The sequence below is a fragment of the Pieris rapae genome, chromosome 3, assembly GCF_905147795.1.
Source record: "Pieris rapae chromosome 3, ilPieRapa1.1, whole genome shotgun sequence".
Lineage (NCBI taxonomy): Eukaryota > Metazoa > Arthropoda > Insecta > Lepidoptera > Pieridae > Pieris > Pieris rapae.
In genome coordinates, this window is record NC_059511.1 from 7,085,398 (window position 1) to 7,108,135 (window position 22,738).

Genomic DNA, 22,738 nt, shown 5'->3' on the forward strand with positions numbered 1-22,738 from the left:
AACAAATATAAGGAAGTGACATTAACCAATTGTTATTGTATTTTGCCTTAGTACACGTCAGTACAGTATCAGCACATTTATTTTGTCATATAAATAATTTAGTGTGACAGCTATAAAAGACAAATAAATGTATTACATCAGGTTCTGTACAAGACCAAAAAAAGAAAAAGTTTGGTTACATAATTCTACAACTATTAGTGATAAGAACAAAATATTTGATAGTTATTTTTGGTACTTGGTAGTTTTATTGCGCTTATTCATTTATAACTTTGTTCTCAGATGGAAAGGCCTTTTCAGAAAACCTTTTTTTACTGTGAAGGTTTTGGTACCATCTCCACTTTTTTACATGTTGAGCCCATATTTGTATTCAAGTATCAGTCTCCTTTCTCAATATGTTACATTGATTTATGTCTCTCAATCTGTTACTTTTCTCTCATATAGTGTTCTAGTGAGAACATTATATGAGAGAAAATATGTTATCTAAACACGTTTCTAAGGTTTTTGTCTCTATTATTGTTACTAAACTCATCGTAATATATAAAACAAAGTTGATCACTTATAAGTGGGAAATGGTTTGACCTATTATTTTTAGAAATGGTTTTCATAACTGGTAAATTTGTTATGTATTTAAGGTTTGAATCGAGAAGATATATCTAATATTACATTTATAACCCAGTGAATCAAGACGAACAACTAGTATCCTTTTTTTTTTAATCCTCAAATTTTTGATACAAGAGACAGTTTCGCTTCCTCAGACTTACTGAACCTTCTATTCTTCTATCCTTCTTCGTCCTACGTCCTGACTGTTCAGGATGTGCGCATTTAAAGAAGAAATATGATATGATTCGATTTTGGTTGATCAACAGCATCTCTATTCTCTAGTCCACTCAATTACTTACCATATTTTATTAAGCCGGGGAGCAATAATTAGTTGCTTTATATAATGTTATTTGGCTTGTCATACCACCGCGTTCCCAAAACTGTAAAAGTTAGTTCTTTGAAATTTCACGTGAAATAAATTACTAATTATAGGACTACTATCCAATACATAAGCTACCAATTTCTACGAACTTTAGAATTTAATTAATCGTTTGTTGACATTACACTGGAAATGAAAAGTCGATTACACTGTGATTTCTACTATAAACTATTGTTTGTGTTCGTGTAATTAAACGTTACACATCCACAATGTCAATTTATAATCCAAGTAAATAGTCCCGAAAACCATCAAACATCCATCAGCCTATCAAAACATACCCAAGTTTGTTTAGATATGGAAAGTATCTCCTAAAATTATACTTCCGACTTTTATTCGCAAAATTAAAATAAAAATAACTTATCTATTCTATTCTATTCTGAAGGATGTCTATTTATAGAAAACAAATGAATTTCATCTTCGTAAATCGCATATTAGATACGTTGGCAAAGTGAAATGATACATCAATTGTGTTTAGTGGTACAAGCGTGCAGTAAGCAAAGATTTCTGGAACTTTCCTTCTTTTAAATTTTTTAGTCTTAGGGCCAGATTATTCTTGCGCTACCTTCAACAACGTACTGGCCAACGATTGACTTGTAGACAATTATATAATGAATTATTTTAAAGTGTACCTCACCACGTTAAATCTGTTACTGTAATGCAGGTCATTGACATTAGTCCAATGTATATAGGTTTAGTCACGAGTAGTGACAATTGTTATCCAGCATAGTCTTAAAGGCGCTTCTTTCAATTCAAGTATATAGCGCGAAACATAATCTACTTCGATCATATTCGTTCTCTCGCGTATATTCTCACTTCGTTTGTTTTTTATTGTTTGCTAAACAGCTCGCTGTTGGTCTCAAAGTCTATAGAGAGAGAGAGAGAATTTATAAAATCATAACTTGAAATTGTGCTATTTCATTCCATGAATAATCTATATATTACTGGGGATTTAATAGATGAAGAGATCTGACGTAATCATGACTCAGGGATCTTGGATATAACCCGTTTATTTTCAACGCTTTAGTCCATCATCGAGATGTAGGTTTACTCTACACTTTAAACAACCTATAAAATTTTCAAGTACCTGTAGTTATTTTAGAAATTAGAGAACTATCACTTAATAAATTCAAAGCCCTTGTTAAAAGTAAATTAATTAATAAATGATCCTAATCCTTGGGATTGATTTGCTCCAATTCAAACAATTTGTATTAAAAACTTGGCGATTGAAAAGAGTGGCGGAAAGTTTCTTGCCAGTTCTTCTTACCCGCTCTACGCTCTTGACTTGCGAACTGGTTGTAAATGTAAATTTACAATTAATTTAATTTGTTTTTTTTGACGTTCATAATTGTACATGTTTCCCTATATGAATAAAGACATTTTTGAGTTCAAATATAATAAGCTCAGACCTGAACTAAACAAATAAATCTTACTAAATTTCCACTTACAATTACAAAATTTATTGCATTGTTACACTTTATAATTTTTCTTGCATTCATTGGCCTCGAACCTCTGTATGAGATGGTGATGTGCTGGCTGGATGTTAGGCTAGGTCAAGAATTATAATTATGATTGATTAGATATATGTATAGAAAAGGTTTTTGGAATATTTTATGCGGTGATATATAAGGGGTGAAGGTCTACCGTCTACACCGTGAACGGAAGCGAGGCAGCCATATCATTATGTTGATTACCTATTCGCGGCTAATCTAATATATTTAAATATACATTAACTATTATTGTAAGGATTTTGTTTATGGAAACCACGCGATAATACGTAAAAGTCAAAAAGTAAAATAATATATCTATAGTCCTGATGTATTTTGAAATGTTGTTTATTGTCAATGTCTTGTTGGACCGCAGAGTTATCTAAGTATATCCCAGAATCCTTCGAAGAAGAACTACCTCCTTTAGTATTAGTCAATGATGATTTTTAAGTTATAGCTTTTTCTTTTGCCTATCTATTTCTACTACAGCAATATATATCAATATATGTTGTTGTCATAATTATCATATATAATATGATAAGTGTCACAACAATATAATCCTGTTCTTTTATTACTTCAAGTGGTAGAAAAATAATGAATTTCCATATAAAATTAATTATTCGTATTATATCATCGTAAATCCTAATATGTGATCTGATTGACTATGTAAGTAGTCTAATCACAGCCGCCATTAATGTCAAACATGTAAATTCAAAAGTGTGTCAAGTAATTTATTCAAACTAGGTTCTGGTTTTTCTATAGACGCTTAATAACTATCATTACTTGTATCAATTACTTCACAAATTAATGCAAGTGAATGATACATGACTTATTTGTATTAATTGTTATTATAACGTGTATTAATAGTTCTCTTATGGGTATGGTAACTCGTTGAGCGTACTTAAAAGGCATATAAGAGCTTCATTTAATATTCTTAATCGTGTCCTAAGTGTATATTTTATATACCACCTAATGTTTCCTGTTATTAACCGACTTTAATCCAAAATGTTAAAGATTTGACGCAATTTGTGTAAAAAATTCATCTGTCCTGCTGTTGCTTATATATCTAGCTCAATGGTCTCGTAATTCTTTTGATTGATTTTTGAAAAACTATACACAGATTTATGTAGGCTTTAGGACCTGACACATTGCCCGTTTCGGATCTCAGACATACTGGTTTCCTTCCAATATACCTTCACCGTAAAAGCAAGAGTTGCACTTGTTTTAACTGCTTGAGAAGTCATTGATCACAAGGCAATGTTGTTTATATCGTTATAAATATTAAGTTACTCCAGTTGAAATAGAAATGACATAATAAAAAAATGTGTAACTTAAACAAGAATAATATAGTTTACATTGAAACAGTCAAAAATATTACATATTGTCTCGACGTCAATCAAGCTAAAGTGTTGGCATTCGTTTGTTTTGCGTAAAAATTCATTTTTTCTACCTTTTATGAATGATAAGTACTATATCACACTTGAGTTGTTAAGGGAAGTGCCGCTTATACGGCTTAGTAAACATAAATCTTTAGACGAAGACAAATAAACAAAATGTTTAATCAAGAACAAGAGCACAAAATTTCTGAAGACGTCAGCCTAAATATAATTAACATGAAACATGACTGTATTTTGACAGAAAGAAGAGTTAGTTCGCTCCGGGCGTCTTTGAATCAAAGTAAGGATTACAATAAGGTTGAGGGTAGGTTAGTAAAAAAAGATACTGACAGTGATCGCGGAGTGATTGACATTCTCGATTATAAATTGTATTTTTGGAAAATTATATTCAATTTTGGAATTTACTGTAACTTTCTAAGGACTTTGGGAATCGCCTTCAAATACAGTGTACTATAGAAAAACAATATATTTATGTTGTAAAAATTTCACAAAATCATGGCCCCTACCATTATTAATTTAAGCTAATTATGTATATATTTTGTATACAACATTATAATACTTCCAACGTTTATCGTAGCTCTTGTGGCTCGAAATATTAAATGGTTGCAAATACAAATAAAGTAGACTGGATAGATACACAAAGATCAATCAAACAATCCGAACTAGTGTTTTATAAAAACAGGCATTCAGTGTGCTTATTAACCCTTAAATTGTTATCTAGCTTAATGTAAACTGTTTTTGGCAAGGTTTTAGCTATTTATAGAAACTTTTACTGCCAATGCCGTTTGAGTTCATCAGTGGGATTGCACATTTTTCAGCCAAAAGCAGTCCAAATTACAGGTTTGTTTTTTTTGTTTAGTGTTTCTCTAGTCTAGTAACGAAGCTTTGTGTATTTGATTAATACTCCAGTCTTATATGACTATGTAAATCTAATGTTTAATTACCGTTTTAGTAAGCCATGTATTTATAAAGACAGCTACGAAAAAGATAGCAAAGCTTTTACTCAAACAATATACACTTGTGCTTCAGTGGGTAAAGTGTGGTTTCCATATTGCGTTTGACCAGAAGCGCGATTTTTATGTAAAAGGTATTCAAATCAGACGAGGTTAAAGCAGAGCAGTGTTGGCCTAGTGGCTTCAGCGTGCGACTGTCATACCTGAGGTCGTAGGTTCGATCCCGGGCTGTGCACTAATGGACTTTCTCTCCATGTGCGCATTTTTTTTGCTCGAACGGTGAAGAAAAACATCGTGAGGAAATCGACATGTCTTAGAACCAAAAAGCGACGTGTGTCAGGCACTGGAGGCTGATCACCTACTTGCCTATTAGATTTAAAAATGATGATGAAACAGATTCAGAAATCTGAGGCCAGGACCTAAAGAGGTTGCAGCGCAACTGATTTATTATTTATTAATCAGATTATATATTTTTTATTAATCAGACGAACCCCGAGTCCAGAAAAACTAGCTTGTATTCTCTATTAAAGCTTTATTATTAAAACTTGTAAAAATATCCGATACATAAAAACAATGCCTGTCCAAAGCACATTAAAATGCTTGACATGTCGTATATTGCGTTTTAAATCTGTCGATAAAATATTATCTGTTTTGTATACATTCGTCGATGTATTTGTCCGCATCGTTTTTTAATTTTCGTAGTTAATTTTGTGTCAATTATATAATGCAAGCTACGCTACGCTACAAAAGTCTAGATAATTGTTTCTGTCGCGATGTTTTCTTATGCCAAAAATGATATATAATTATATTATAAAAAATCGGCTGAATTTATCATTAAGAATAAAAACTGCATGCTTAACAGTCTGTCATAAAACAAAGCCTAAATTAGATCTCAGAATGTTGTCCGGTTACTATATACCCATATGTTTAGCTGAACATCTAGTGCATTTCGAAGAATCCTTTTGATCATAGCCTGTATCTGTAGTACGTTACATATCATATGTTAAATCGAAAAATACAATTAAATTTATTCTTTGGAATCCTTCATATCACAATTTAGATGACTGGCACCACTGGTTAGGTATATAAATTTCACGCTACTTCCTTCATTAATATTAAATTATTCTGATTGTTTACGAGATATTCTCAAAAAGGTCAGTCGACAAAACTTAATCCTGGCAGTTATACATCATCATAAATTTACGGGTTTCTCTTTCAATCAAGTTCCGTAAACCATTTGGTAAGATCTATATTTAGAAAAGGAATAATAAGAGATAAAGAGTTAAAATGTATTTTTTATTTTTTTTTATTACAATCGGACCTGATCTTATGTTCTAATATAACATCAGGTAGGGTACGCCTGTCCAGGATATGCCAATTTATTCACCGCTTAAATTCATATATTATAATTGTCAAGGGTTGTGGAAGAGGAGATCCACTTCGAACGATGAAGAGAAGAGAAACGGCGATCTAAATGGCGCACCTCGTTGTCTAGCACCTCGGAATGTTAGCATCGAAGGGCAGCGTGCTTCTAGATGAACGTTGTTTGGTATTTGACCATACATTGTTACAATATCTCTTAAGCAAATTAGAATATCCACGACCAATTATTCATTCAGGAATCGACGTGATGGTAAGAATATCTTTTATATAAACTTATTGATAAGTTTTTCTTAAGTCACTGTAGCGGAATAATGTTCCGGATCAAGAATGAATGTTCAATAAGCCGACGCTTTTGAATTTGTGAATTATTGCTTGAGCCATGGCCTTATTGTTTGTAACTTTATATAACTTTACATTTTGTGTCAGTTTATTGTGTTGATTTCAATGATAAAGGGTTATGGCTATAATGCCCGTAATTTATGGAACAAATTATTAAAGCCATTATCGACGGTTTACTGTAATTAATGTTCCGCTAGTCAATTATATATAGTGACCATACCAAACATATATAATTAATTATTTTAAATACGTATAAAACACTCACCATACGTGTAAATTGGTGCAACACGGTACTTGACTGCAGCTGTACAGGCAATAGCCCCAGTGCCGCCTCCAAGTTGCAGACCATGTGAAAGTATTTGCACTATAGTACCAACGACCGTAACGGTCCAACCCCAGCCTCCTTCAGGGTAGTACCGTCTCGCGAGAGTGAGTGCGGCTCGAGCCCTCAGGGCCGCCGCTGTCTCGGCACCCACCGTTGCACCCGCACTAGCGCACCTAAACCACCACACTCATTAAAAAAACAATCAAACAACACCACTATATATAAAAACACTGCACTAACCGACGAAATTGTGTAACCTCACGAGTAACTTCGTAACCAACACTTTTCGAGCGGCCGCGTTCTGCGAAACTCTGTTTGTCCTTGATCTGATTTCTGATACCACACGTGCACTGAACGTCTGTGCGAGGATATGATTGACGTGATCTCGATGCGCACTGTCCTTGGCAATCGCACTCGGGGGTCCGCCAGGAGAGTAGGCGTTCCAGTAGAGTTCGTCTTCGTACGGTACTAGGCCGTCGGTTTGGACACCCTTGCCCCATGTCCAAGGGAAATGATGAACTGCGATCGACGTCTTGACACGCAATTGAAATGTGATTGCCATAAGTAATCTTTTTACGACGGAGCCTATTCTTGTATGGAAACTTGTGATGTGACTCGATAATTTTATCCGATGGTATATCAATTTTTGGATGACCATTTTTTATTTTTGTGATGTCGGTGTGCAGGGATTTCCAAGTGGCTATAACTTCATCTCGCACAAGCGTGCCTCTGAAATTTGGGACGGTGTTCGAGTCCGATATTTTATTAGCGAAGGGTCGACAAGTGTCAGGGCTTGGGACAGACGCCTCCCGGAGTATCGTGGGCAAGCTGTCACACCGACGAAGAGTCATTGTCACTTATATTAGATGAACACATTTTTAAACTTCGATCTGTGGCTGTAGGCTGTTCACGTCAAGGCTCTGTTCCTGAAACAAAATTAATTTATGTTATATAATTTAAAATTACAAACATAATTAATAATATAATATTTCAGTATACATAATTTTTGTTTTAAGATGATATTCACAATTTTTAAATATAAAACAGCTCAGTATTACAAGTTCTATTAGCGGGTGCATTTAAGTTTAATATTTTATGCAATTTGGGGCGGCCTCTCTACCGAATACTGAAGTTTAAACATTTTATTTATTCTTAAAAAGTATATCTGTAACAACAACAATAATTATTGATTACTGTAATCAGAACGACGTCGTTACGCACGTTTAAACTATAATAACAGTATTCGAAATGAACGCTAGCTATTTCATATTACCAGTACATTCATTAAATCGACATTGAGTCCCATTTCCCTTCTAAAATTTATTCTGCAGTAGTATTAATATAATATGAATTATTCATTATACAATGGTAAACTAAATGCTGCTTATGTAAATGTATATTAGGGAAAATGTGATCAATTATGTGTCGGGGTCTAAATCCATAGCATTAGGAAGGAAATATTTAGAAAAGGTACACAGATTATCTGTGGATTTTCATTGTATTATAGAAAACAGAATTAAATTCTATGACAGTAAAAATATATGTGTTCTTTTAAAGTTCCCCGGAGTTGGTATCGACTAAAAGATGTAGGGTTTACATATACCAACTCCGGATACTAAATATAGATAATACAACATTTTCTACAGCTGTGATACTTTTTTGTCATTTAACACCTTTTGTCTGCAGTCACCGTGACCACGCACGCTGTAAAGTACGCGAAACGTCGGTTAAATTTAAAATTATATTTAAATAATTATAAGTTTACAATAATACATTACTTCAATCCGTAAAACAGTGTTTTTCTTTAAATATATAAAAGTCATGTTAATAAAAAACAATATTGTGTTCTTTCCAAATCCTATCTAGGACCAAATTCATCAAAATGTTTTTATCGTTAACATTACGGGTTACTAAGTATGACATACGGAAGTTATATTCTTAGCTCTTAATCTCGACCCGATGTCATATTATCTTTTCGGGCATTAGAGTTTAATAAGAAGAAGAATTCACACTTATTTGAATGAATATTAAATAAATAAACAAAGAACACAAAAAACGATTTACTAAGACAAGTATTAAAACTAGCGATGTGAATAACAGATTGTGAAAACATCAATTCCAAGATGGTTAAATGGAAAGTGGACGAATGAAGCTATATTTACACTTTGGAATTTACAAAGTTTTCAGACAATGTACAATTCCTCTGGTCATTCATTGTAAGTAATTACATGCACAGATTTCTTTGTTACCTCATTACCTAACAGACAATTGAATTTCTCGACAATTCTGTTATCTCGGGATGATCCTGGATTTACTTTTTTTTAAATCGCTTTCTATTAATGTTTATTAATATTGTGTCTGGCTCGCTTAGTTAAGATTTCTTAATATTTATAAAGTCGTTCGCTTCTTTTAATTTACAAATCGGTTGCATAGAACGAGGCTTGAGATAAAGTAATTCTCTATATATCTAAGAACGCTACATGGTATTTACTATACAGGTTTAAATTTTAGAAGTGTAATTCGTTTGTGTAAAAAGTATATAGGTTGTTCTTGTGGCATTCAACGAATCATAATGTTGGAACATTCTATATTATTACATTTAAAATCAGATTATCTCTCAGATTTTTCATAGAAGTTTGTATACGTTACATAACACGTCAACTTATCTTATATATAAAATTCTCGTGTCGCGGTGTTTGTGGTTAAACTCCTCCGAAACGGCTTTCCCGATTCTCATGAAATTTTGTGTGCATATTTTGTAGGTCTGAGAATCGGACATCATCTATTTTTCATAATTAATTTTAGATAAAAAAATTTTTTTTTTATGATACAGCATTAGTAAATACATATAACCCCTAATTTTCACCCCTCTACGATCCCCCCTATTTTTTAATTATAAATGATATACATGGCTATCAAAACGACGTTTGCCAGGTCAGCTAGTATACATATACGTGTATTATTGTTTCTTATCCATATTTTTTTCTTTTATATGCATGCAATTCAGCTTACTCTACTCACATGCAAGTCATTTTTGGGTCTAATAGGTATATGCCGCGCAATATAATGATAAAACCATTACTTTTTGTATAAAGCAAGCCGGCAACTTGAAAAACAACATAATAAGCCATTAAATTTTAAAAAAGAAGTCAAAATGCGGCGGCGGCGGCTTTGTTTCATATTAAATAATTAAAAATAAGTACTATCGTGTATAGTGAATTCAATAATTGCAATAAAATATAAACTCGCTCGTGTTAATGGTTCGAAATTGTTTTTAAAGACGGCAACGCATTTTATTGGCGCTAATTTTTTGACATGACACTGGTTTGAGAAAATTGACGCACGCGCAGAAATCTTGGGCTATAAAACTGGAAACGTTTTTGGTTTTTCACAGTTCGCAAAAAAATAATTTAAAAGAAATATTAAAAGATGTTACTTTCGTTCTATGTTAATGAAATCGGAGCTAATTTACCGCTTTACATTTATTAATATATCGATCTAAATACATATATATATATATATATATATAAACGAAAATTATTTTTTGAAACCCTTAATATAAATAATAATCTTTAATTAATTCATTATGTAAATCTTATTTCACCGGATTTTGTAGAAAAATTGACAGTACTTTAAAAAACCAACACAGTTTAGTTTGTTGAATACTTTTGTTAGTCTTTATCGAAATTGCTTAGATATTCTGTTCAAAGCACATTCAAACGCTTTCAAAACAGACCTTTTCAAAATCGTTTAAGAAACGCTAAAACAAGGTAAATAAATCAATTCATCTATGATCTATGGAACAGTTGGCAAAGTTCCTACTTGATGATGCTTTGGTCTGTCGAAATCCGAATGCTCTTCAATGATAGGTAAGTACTAGTAATTTATTGGCAATTGTAATTTATGGAAGGCAATGAATCAAATGCAACGATTTTATTTGCATAGCTTTTGGCGCACTTTGTTAATGCTTTATCCTACTAATGTTATTATCTGTGCTCGCTTAGAAGCAGAAATTGAATTATTAAAATTACCTGTTCCATATAATACGCCAATATTAATATGAAAAAATATCACTTTGAGAGGAAGTTCAGCGTTCCGTCACATCGATCTAAGAAATACATATTTATGTGCACTTATAATGTTATGAGACATTTTGTAAATTATGATTATCATTTACGCATTTTTGTTCAATAGGTCAAACAAGTATTTTTTTATGACATTTAATATCCTATAACCATGTTTAAGCGATTTTGTGAACAACAATCGTCTTTAAAATCGATATAAATAAAAATAAATTCATTCACATTAATATTCGGAAACCCCTTTAAAATGTTTTAAATTCTGCACACAGGTATCACAGTTACAGAAGTTTATGGTTCGGTTCAGTTCACCTTCCGCTCACATCTTAAGCGGGGCGATAGCGGGTAGAATTATCAAAGGAGAGGCATTGTGCTGCATGTGTTTAAACATACCCTTATATCATGAATAATGACAAAAAAGGAATTCATTTTACAAATTGAATATTTGTTGTCATCAAAAAAAGAAAAAAGGTAAAGAAACGATATAAACGCTTGCGTGGTTGTCTGTTTTACAGTAATACAAAAAACATCTTGTATAGTATCACGGGATGAAAGCTCAGTGATGTCATGTGATACCGCCAGCTTCCGGTGAATGGAAATCTCGCGATTGCCGGCCTTTTAAAAAATGGTACGCTCTTTTAATTAGTTTCGTTTGTCCCAGCACCGAAACGTTCCGAAAATACGATAGGTACCTGGGGTAGTCTCTCGTTGAAATGCACTTATATATGTCATATTTATATTGGTTTGAGTAAGCTTCGGTAATCCCACTCGCTCCACGAAACGCGTACAATAAGGTGAACCTATTCCATCAATTAATGCCTTTCTGTGAAAAGTCGTGCCGGCCCTTTGAATTAAGATCTGAAAGGCAAAACCCATTAAGTCCGTATAATATGCCATGCCTGGATTGTGAAACGATCGTTCTCATCAACCAATGAATTAAAAAACAATGAATATACAAGATAGATTGTATAACTGTGACTTTTTCAACAACTGCAGTTATTTTAATACACTTACTTACTATTTGAAGTCATATGAGTTTGGATTATTTTATATTACATAAAAAAAATAGCTTTAATCCCTAATAGGTGATCTCTTCCAGGCAATCCTAGTAAGGATATAATCGCCAACTCTTTGCTGCTACTATTTGAAGTCATACGATATTATTGTCATCGAACCTAATCCGCTACGTCTAATATGTGGTCGAAGTATTACAGTTTTACGACTTTTATTCTATGTAGGGGTGTCAGAGTGTCCCAAATACTTGTGACAGACGCTTGAGACTGCCTGTCTTTGTGATAAATCAGATGCGATCACAGTGATTTCTTTAGAATTAAAAAGAAAAGGTGGCGGAAAATCTCTTACATAAGGAAATTGATTGTTTTTTCAGGTAAATTAAACAATATGACATTGCTTTGATAATAATAATGTATGCCATAAGACGCCCTGTCTCCGCAGATCAGTTTATCTATGATAGATTAATATATCATAACGGGGATTTTAGTTTGTTCTCGGGTAAAAGAAGGTTTTATTTGATAGGTTGATTATATTTTTTACTATAAATTATTCATAAGTTATTATCTAAGTTTCAAGTAAGTGCGTTCTAAATATCTTAAATAAAGAAATGTTATTCTAACTTACATAAGGAAGTCTAAATACAGAAAAATAGAAATGATTTTATCTCTAGGTAATTGTGTTTTATAATAATAATCTTAATGGGCCCGCAGCCTTAAATAGCGCCAGGCAATATTTATTCAATTATAGCTGAAAAAACTAAACTTCCTTACCAAGACAGGCATTTTATTGCAAAGATTTTCTTCGGTTTTACTAACTTTTTTGGTATGTATGTTTCAGTGATTTTCAGCCGTTTTCAGTCTTCCATAATCTAATCTCTACCGACTCTTTAGCTGTATTATTTATAGAAATGTATTAATTATACTGATTTGCGCATAGTCTCTTGTATGTTTCTACATTATTTTATTCTTAGACGTTTAGTAAACCATAAAATATAAACAGCCACATAATTTAATCCCTTAAAAAATAAAATAATCAGCTGAAAAAATATATAATAAATAAAAACTAAATGAAACTAACAGTTGCGTGTGATTTTTGTTTATTTTTTTTGTGTTTCAACATATTGTCTAAATTCAACGTATTCACTTACACAGATTTTTTGCTTCTCTTCACGTAAATATTTTACTATACCCTTTTGATTGCGTAAGTTTAGCATCAGCTAAGTCCGAATTTAACAGTGGCAATTAAAGAATTCGATATACAATTACACAAAAGGTCACAACGAAAGGTGGACCCTACCCGTTGAATACTGATTGAAACGAATTTCGCGAACTGCATAACTTTAATAATTCAAGTCTGAGAAATTATTTAGAATGACTCAAACGACTCCGTTTTCAATCTTCGTTCAGCGCTGAAAGTTGTGCAGAACTTATTATATCTAATTGGACGATTCATATTATCCTCTTAACACTAATTACTAGATACAATTGATCTAAGCTCAATAATTATGTTCAGTTCAGTGAAAATACAATTAGTTTAACCAGTTGCTATGAATATATTATTATTCCTTATTACACTAGATGTCATATGGAACATGGTGTAATGGTTGCAGCTCCTTACAAACGTTGTGTAAAGGAAAAAACTTGGCGATTAAAAAGAGTGGCGGAGAGTTTATTGCCAGTTCTTCTCTTCCGTTCTACGCCTTTGATTTGAGAACCGGCAGTTAATGTAAAATTAACAGCATTTAATGTATATTTCTTTTTTTGGCGTTCATAAGGACATTATATAACCCATATGAAGAAATGATTTTTGATTCGAATAACAATACTGATAGCAAAATAGTAATGTAGCAATGCCGGAGACTTTGCAATGAATAAGTTTATATTAATATTCACTGATGGTCAACTATTTGCTAGCCAAGAGGACTCAAGTCGATTATCCGCTGAATTTATTTCAAAAAAGGGGCCTCGGAATTCTGCATTTGTTATTTTTCTATTAGAAAAGCATGTGACTACTTCTGTGCCTGACACGCGCCGTCCACTTTTTGGGTTTAAGGCAAGTCGGTTTCTTCACGATGTTATCCTTCTCCGTACGAGCGAGTGTTAAATGCGCACAATTTTTTTTGACATCAAGGTCATTGGTCCACAGCCAGCCAACACTGCTTGAATACAGGTAATCTGACTATGTGAGTTGCCTAAGTATCATTTATTTCCGAAATATTCAAGAGCTGTGCAAAGTTGGGACAGTTAGGCGAACAATGAAAGAAAGGAACCAGTCACCTTTCTTTATGGGTTTGCACATTTGCTCACGATTCGAATGTATGCTATGTTAATTTATAACAGTATATTTTTAAGAGAAACATATACCATATACATCTATCAACAATCAACACCTATCCTGTAAGTTAAAATAATTCATTCATTTGACTTCGTTTTTCTGCTTTTCTCAATGCAATATTCGTAGTATTTTGATTAATCCTATTATTTTAAGCAAGCATGTCAATTAAAAATATTATCACTACATTTTGAAATATAATTTAAAATGCCTACGTTTATAACAAGCGACCTCGGTATGAGTCAGTTCCATATAATTTTAAGACATAAAAACTATCCTGTGTTAAAATGCACGACATGCGCCCGCAGTCTTTCAAAGTATAAAACTATTGAAATAGCTTTGCATAAACCGAACCACAAAATAAACCTTATTTGAGAAAGACATCAATCTCCTTTCATTCCATTTAATTTTTCGCCAGACTGATCCATTCGAGAAAGGAAACGCAAACAAACTATAACCAAATTTGAAGTTGTCGTTGTAGACACAAACTTTAAAAGTAAGTAAGAGTTTTTCAATCAGACTTATCACCGGTCCACATGATATGCGTCTGAAGATGCTTTATGTTTTCTCGAGTGGGGGCTCAAAGGAAAACAAGGTGATTTGCACTAATGAAATCCCTAGAGTTAAACAAGTATTTGCTTATACATACGTGATTCATCTAAGAACAGCGTACGTACTTCCCATGATATTATATTTAAAGTATATATTTCCACCTATTACTAGTAGATAGTAGGTTTATTCAACAAATTTTATAGTCTTATTATTCGTACATGAATAAATATTAGAAATTGTTGTAAATGGTTTTAAAATTATAATTAAAAGGTATAAAACATTTATATTAATGTTGTTATGGTATAAATTTGGTTATGGAATAGCTAAGAACCCTGGCACAGGAATTTATATATAAAAAAGGTTCCCAAAACATTCACATCGTAATGCGTATTAAATAAAGAAATAAACAGGATTTAACACAGTAGTGTCTAACTGTGCTTCAGTGTTACTGGAAAAAATAAATTCAATGGTATAATGATAAAAACAACATCTAACGCGTAGCTATAACATTCTGGCGGTAGATTTACGCTAAACCCAATAACCCATCTGAATCCATTTTTAACCATCTGAGTTAGACATCTTAATCCAAACATCGTTGAAAGTTCGGTCGGATCGGTGAATGTGGATAGACCTTTGTATGAAAATGACAGTTCAACTGTGCCAATATCCAATCTTAAAGTTTTAACTTACACCAGTTTCTTAAAGAATTTAAAAGCTATTTGATATGTTTTAAACATAGATTTTATTTACTTTATTTGGTTTATATTGATAATCAAATATGAGTGTAACGAGCGAAGAGATTGCATTCTATCCGTCACCAAAAATGTTTTGTAGGTTTTGGTTATTGAGATGCAGATAGGAGATCGATCGGCTGTCACGGTCTGCTCGCAGATTGTTGTCAATCTGAGATTGTGGATTCATTATTGGGCGTTAGATGGTATCTTGAAAAATACGTACGGTACGTAATTGCTATCGAATTTGGTTAAATTTAAAAACAGTCCATAATTCATATTGTAAAGGCTACGTCACTAATATTTCGTGAACAAAGCCTGAAATGTATATGCTATGTTAAAGCTGTGTCGATTGTTGAACTAACAATAGTTGAACGTCAAAGGATCCTTTCAGTAGCCGGTAGCGAGTTAGCCATCAGTATTACAATGACAGCTTTATTATGTATAATTTTAGGCGTCCAATCCTATTCATTTATAGTATACTGTTATATTATGGCATCATAGTCTAACCATGTCTTTATGGGTTTAAGGACGTAACTGATTGGTGATAAATGTTGCAGCCGCTGAATAATATATACATATTTATTCAGATTTATTTGAGAGTGTTCTATATATATATATATATATATGTGTATATGTATATGTATATAACACTCTCAAAAAACACGCTGTGTTTTAATAAATTTATTCAACGGCTGCAACATTTATCACCAATCAGTTACGTCCTTAAATATATATATTTAATAAAGCAGTAAATGTAAAATTAGAAGCATATAATGTATTTTTATTTTTTGACGTTAATAAGTGTACATTATGTTACCTACATGAATAAATGATTTTGAATTTTGAATTAAAAGAATATTAAAACGCACTATTACTTTTGAATATAGAATATCGATCTTTTGTCTGTAGTAAAAATAACAATGAAAGCTCTTTAGCGATACAGACTTCGTAGTATTGACATTTGGCTAAAACGTTCTCAAGCAATGGAGATATTTTTATAAACTCACTTACAAGTCTGTCGACATTCAAATATTAGGATTTGAGATTGAATAAAATATGCATGCATTTTTACTTAGAATACTAGACTAAATAAATTTATGGAAATAAAGTGGTTACGTAACAACATTAAATACGTAGAAATAAGATCTCTCAAGCATATATAATATTTACAATATGTCGGTACCCAATTTGGGAATTGAGTTTAAGCAAAATTCGCTTTAAATTACTCTATATATTTTGATAAACATTACGGTTTCTATACGTTAAATACTCAATGCTGTGTAAATAAACATAAAATCGTAGCATTTTTAATTAACTGTGACACTTATTATGGAAAGTTACAAATTTAATTAAGTACGATTCGATGTCGTGTTCTTTAAACATTAAGATTTTTTGCATGTATTTTGATTGGTCTCATTTACATGAAAATGCACACTGAACCGCGATTAATAATAAGATAGTGCGGAGTGAGAATTTTATGTAAAAAAGGGCTACTAAAAACTTCGAAGTGTTTAAATATACCAACACCTTATAAGATTATAAGGCATGACATCCTTGCCTGACCATAGTCACTTTCATTATTATCTTCATTTGTACGAAGGAAAATACTACTTGGAAATCAATCATGTTTTGTTTTTATTATATAGGATATTTGGTATTCTTAAATATTATTAAAATATATATTTATTAATATAATAGTTTTAAAATATTATTTCCGTGTACACGGTTTAATAATTAATTAACGCTTTTTTAGTAGATAGTAACATTAACATTTAACATTTTTTCATAAGTTAATTTGCTGTGAAAAACTTCTAGTATGTATATAAATAACATTCATACTCCAAATTACCATTAAACGTAATGTTAGTAATATCACTCAGCCTTAATAAACCGTAGAAGTTTTAATGAAATATAATTTTTAATTCTCCGCGAATTCTAATTTCAAACTGTACTCTAAAGTGAAAACAATTTCATGTTATTTTAGCCGCCACTTAAACTTCTGCACCGGAAGTTGATTCTGGGTGCTTTTATCTCATACTTAACGTTACTTGTATTACTTAACACATAATATGAAAATGTATATTACAAATTTAGTTTCATAAACCATCTTATATATCTGTACGGATCGAGCTTTATGAGCGTATTTACTTAAATTGACAATGATAAATGAACCTTATAATGTACCTGTTTATCTACTTCTTGTTGAATATTACTGGCAGTAATGCCTTATAATTATTGTTATGCTTTGGAAACTAAGGCAGTAGTAGAAAATGTGCATTTTGTATATCAAAGATAAAAATACAGATAAACATAAAAGGATGTTTATTCAACTTCTTCCTACGTTTTTGAAGGGATTTAATGTTATTCTTAACATCAAGGCGAGGTTATAAAGTGTTTTGCCGATGGTCAGGGAGCTAGCTGATATATATACGCTCCAATAATATATATTATACATATTATATTGTAATATTAATAGTATTGTCTTTTATTAACATAACTTTTACACTAACATAAAATTTACATCTTTTAGTCGATACCAACTCCGGGGAAATAATATACATATAATACAACATTTTCTACAGCTGTGATACTTTTTGACATTTAACACCTTTGTCTTCAGTAAACGTGACCACGCACGCTGTAAAGCACGTGAAACGTCGGTAAAATTAAAATTATGTTTAAATAATTATAAGTTTAAATAATACATAACTTTAATCAGTAAAAAAGTATTTTTCTTTAAATGTAATATTAATATTGTTTTAGTTGTTACTTATTAATGGTAACTCAGAAACAGCGATGATAAAAATATCTTCCTTCCTTTAAGCTATATCTAAATTCAATTTAAGATTGATTTGAAAATGTCCTTCCAACACATCTTTATTTCTCTGTAGAACTGGAAAATACTTTAAAGCAAAAGGGCCGCGCGCACTCATGTGTGTCTTCTATTCTTGACTAATACATTTCAAGTGTCAAATAGAAATAAGTGCCATTGACTAGCAGATCCTGTGTGATGTGTGTAATGCCTTCGCCATTATTAATAAATATAATTTACTAAAAAATCTACGATACGTTAGTTCTAGACTATGAATACAAAATCCATTAATTGGATAGTATAAATATCGCTTGAAACTGTAATGGCAATCCAATACGTGTGTAACCCCGGCAGGTGACAGAAAATAAAACCTATCGTTTTTTATGCGGTGTTACGATATTGTTAAATGCTATCATTATCATGAATATAGCTATTTTTATATCCTCAGTTACTAATGCCACTAAAACAATGTTTTGTAGTATGGTAAGTATTAATATAGATTTGATTTGATTTCTTCAGCAAAAACTTTGAACATTTATTTCATATATATTTATAAAATATGTACATTGACCTAATCGGTCTTTGTACATATTCTTCTCTAGGAACTCTTCTTTTGCACTTTTTATCCAGATTTCATTATTTTTCTCAAAAAGCATATATCGAACAAAGTATTGTCGTAAAATAATCTTATCTTTATTTGTTATGAAGTTAAACGAAAAAGAGTATATTATATGTATAAAACAATAAAACACATTTGCATTTAACAAAACTTAACAAGATCACTTGATTGATTTATGACACCAAGAAGTTGATTGTAAAGCAGTCGATACGTCCGTTAATTTCAAATGTATTAACATATTCTTTTATAGAAAAGGGGGCAAATGGGCAGGAGGCTCACCTGATGTTAAGTGATACCGATAAGTGCCCATGGAAACTCTCAATGCCAGAGGGCTCGCGAGTGCGTTGCCGGCCTTTTAAGAATTTTTTTTTTCAATGTTTCGTACTCACGTATGAGAAGACATTGTTGAATTTAAATATTATAGATATTTATTTATTTATTAACACTTCGTTGCATTGCATAAAAGGAAAAAAAATATTAAACATAATTTAATGAAAAAGGAACTGGCGGCCTTATCGCTTTCGAGCGATTTCTTCCAGAAAACCAATGTGAGTAAAGAAAAAAAAACATGGATTAAATTACAGATATGTTAGAGACCACTGAAACTACTTAAAAGATATATTTTTCTTCTTCGTGAAGGATATCGTCAAAACACCTTAGCCGACAAATACACTGATAATTTTTGCCTAATCTTGCTTTATAAAGTTGACTAATTGATTTGATAAACTCGGTTTAACAAAATTGAGCTATCAAGATTCAACATGCAAATAAGGTGTTAACCCAATGTTATCGGAAAGTAATCATTTCAGTCACGTCATTGATGCAATGTCGGTCGCAAAACGGGCCGTTGGAATGCGATCTCGCTCTTCGTGGGTGTACTGCAAAGTGCCAATGTTCACTGTACGTCAAGATCACGTCGACGTTCTTTTTTTAAATCACGCATATCGTCAAGTTATGATTAAATTATGTAGATGTTATTATTTTTATTTGATCGGTTTGTAGCCTGTACTTTAGACATACCTCAGTAACTATTTTATTTATAACACTACGTTACATTACAATATAAAAATTGAACATAATTAAATAAAAAGGAGGGCAATTTGCGGTTTTATTGCTTTTGAGCGATCTCTTCCAGGCAACCACTGTGAGTAAAGGAGAAAAATGTATTAAATTACATAAGGAAGGCAAGAAGTGCAAAAATACATATAGCATATAAGAATAAGAAAACTAAACAGGAACAAAAAAAATTAAACTAAACTGCGTTTAGTTTGTTTTTTTGCGTTATTTTGTAAAATGGTTGTACTGATTTTAATGTCGTGGATCGAATTTGTTTGTTTGCCTTTATTTCATACTTCGAATGTTAGCGAGCAACTTTTAGTTTTATAACTTTATGCTTCCCTGCTGACTCACACAGACTAGGTATTTTTTTAGTTACTAAAATACGATATAAGATTTTACTCCAGCAAATAAGATGTTTTTTTTATTTAAATTGTGGGCCATTGCATGTTGTAAGATGGAATAATGGTCTGGTTCGGTCTTTAATCGTATTTAATTAAATTAAGAAATAAAATCGTTTTCCAGAAATAATTGAACTTATTAGCATGTAACGAAATCCACGATATTTTAATGAGACAATTATGTTTACTTACATGGAAAAACATTTCTAAAGGGCCGCGGTGAGTTTGTGTTTACGAATAGCACTGGAATTCTTGGCATAGCTCAGATATACTTTTAAAAAAACAAAGCAGCGTTTAGTTTTTATTGGAAAAGTTTTTACACGCTCTCTTTATTGTCTAGTGTTGGCTACACAGGGTTCATTTATTTCATATGTAGGCATATGTAGGCATACAAAAAATATCTGAAATGTAAGATAAATCGTATATTATAGGTATATTTATATTATTATATAGTTGTATGTATTATTTGTATAGTTGTTTTTTTTCTCTTATAGGTAAAATATAATCTACTTATAGAGGCAACATAATAATTTGTTTATATAATTTTGTTTTACTACTTCAGAACCTAATTTAAGATTTATGTGTTCTTGTAAAAACTTTAAATCTTTTGATTGCCGTATGCCATGAGACAACCACTATCATATTCAAAACAAATAACTAAGATTCACTAAATTTAACCTGAAACATGTATTTGTGTTAAATTAAGCTATATCGTATCAACGCTTATTCTAATGTTATTAAAACGTCTAAGGTGAATTAGTTCGCTTCGAAGTATAGTCTGGAAACTGAACTGTAAATATTTATAATATTTAATTATAGGACCTCGATAGGCATCGATACTTTGAATAAATTTGTTTAGGCTTAATTAGATGTATATTAATTAAAAGCCTGGAGGGATATTCAAAAAAGAAATGTGCGAATTGTGTACCGCTAGTAATGCCTACCTTTCTGTTACCTCGTTTTATAGAATTATTTTTATCCTGTTACATTGCTTAAACGCCTGCGTTACCGCTCGTCATTTTGCCACCTTGCATTTTCATCAATGTACTATAAATTCATACAATTTCTAATGAAAGGTAAATTTACCTTTTTTTTGAATCTGTTTTAAAACAATTCTTTTATTAAATTACATGTAACAAGCGCGTCAATCTTTAAAAAAACACCTTAAGGTAATGATATCATCAATTACTTGCAAATCTGAAGAGATGACAGTTTAATATAATTGCCAGCATCCTGCAGCAATTCCATTATAACCTCTCCAATTACACGTGCAGGATTGACTCTTAATATAATTAGTACTTTGAAGTTGTATTCACTATAATTTAGCTAATCATAGAAAACAAACAGCAGGTCGCATACATCGTATTTTAATATGAAAAGTAACGCAAAAACTTTGGAAATGTTTCTATTCGAATTTTGTATGACATGCTTTTCCGTTGACAGAACTTGGTTATTTATGAAGTGTATATTGTATGAAGAAAGGAAGTGTTATACTTTTATTTATTTATTTACACTTCGTTGCTAAAGAAATACAAATAACACAAAATATATAAATTACAAGGGATGCAACGGGCTTTTAATATTTGTTTATTTGTTCGGTTATATACGGTTCGAGTTTAGTACTTCAAAATCGCACGAACGAATACGAATTAAATGCCTTTATTGAATTCAAAAACACTTCAATAATATAGTAATTCTATCTTCGATATAAGTTGGAAAAACTGAGTATTTTAAGAAATATATTATTTACGAATAATATTTTCAGCTTTTTAAACATCGAAACAGCACTTTCATTTAATATTTAGACAAAATATTTTAAGTAAGTAATTATCCACTTAAACTCGCTTACCGGACAATTAATTTGAAAACTTTGCAAAGCTGAAAATAGAAAATTTAAAAGGAAAACATTTTCCGTTATAATTCGTGTCTCCTTACCGAGGTTTTTAAAATTTTATACAACGTGTTATTAAAAATCACTGTTTCAAGTTATATTATATTATACTTACGGAGAAATAAAGTTACGAGACATTCGCGAATCAACGGACGACACAAACCACGCTCGCTTGGTGCCGTTGGCGGGCGAATACTGTGTGATAAACGTAGAACGCATTGATACCGGGGATGAAAGAACTGCGGACTGGGGCCCGATTTTTGAATTTCGCCTTATTCAGTTTTAGTATATATAATATTGTTTGGTTAAGATTGGAAAACTAGACTTAGCACTAACATTAAACGTCCCCTGTACGTATAAAACGTATTAAATTTTATTCCCTAAGATTA

General features: G+C 31.7%; 1 protein-coding gene across 1 annotated transcript in view; it reads right to left on the reverse strand.

Moving 5' to 3' along the window:
• The window catches only part of LOC110993185 (monocarboxylate transporter 10), a 96,124-nt gene extending 73,590 nt beyond the window's left edge, over positions 1-22,534 (reverse strand). The window contains exons 1-3 of the mRNA XM_045634661.1: positions 22,465-22,534; positions 7,101-7,786; positions 6,801-7,033 (exon numbers count right to left, since the gene is read on the reverse strand). Of these exons, the coding sequence (XP_045490617.1) occupies positions 6,801-7,033; positions 7,101-7,711 (844 nt within the window). The 5' untranslated portion in view covers positions 7,712-7,786; positions 22,465-22,534. The remainder of the gene's footprint in view (positions 1-6,800; positions 7,034-7,100; positions 7,787-22,464) is intronic.
• Positions 22,535-22,738: the final 204 nt, after the last annotated feature.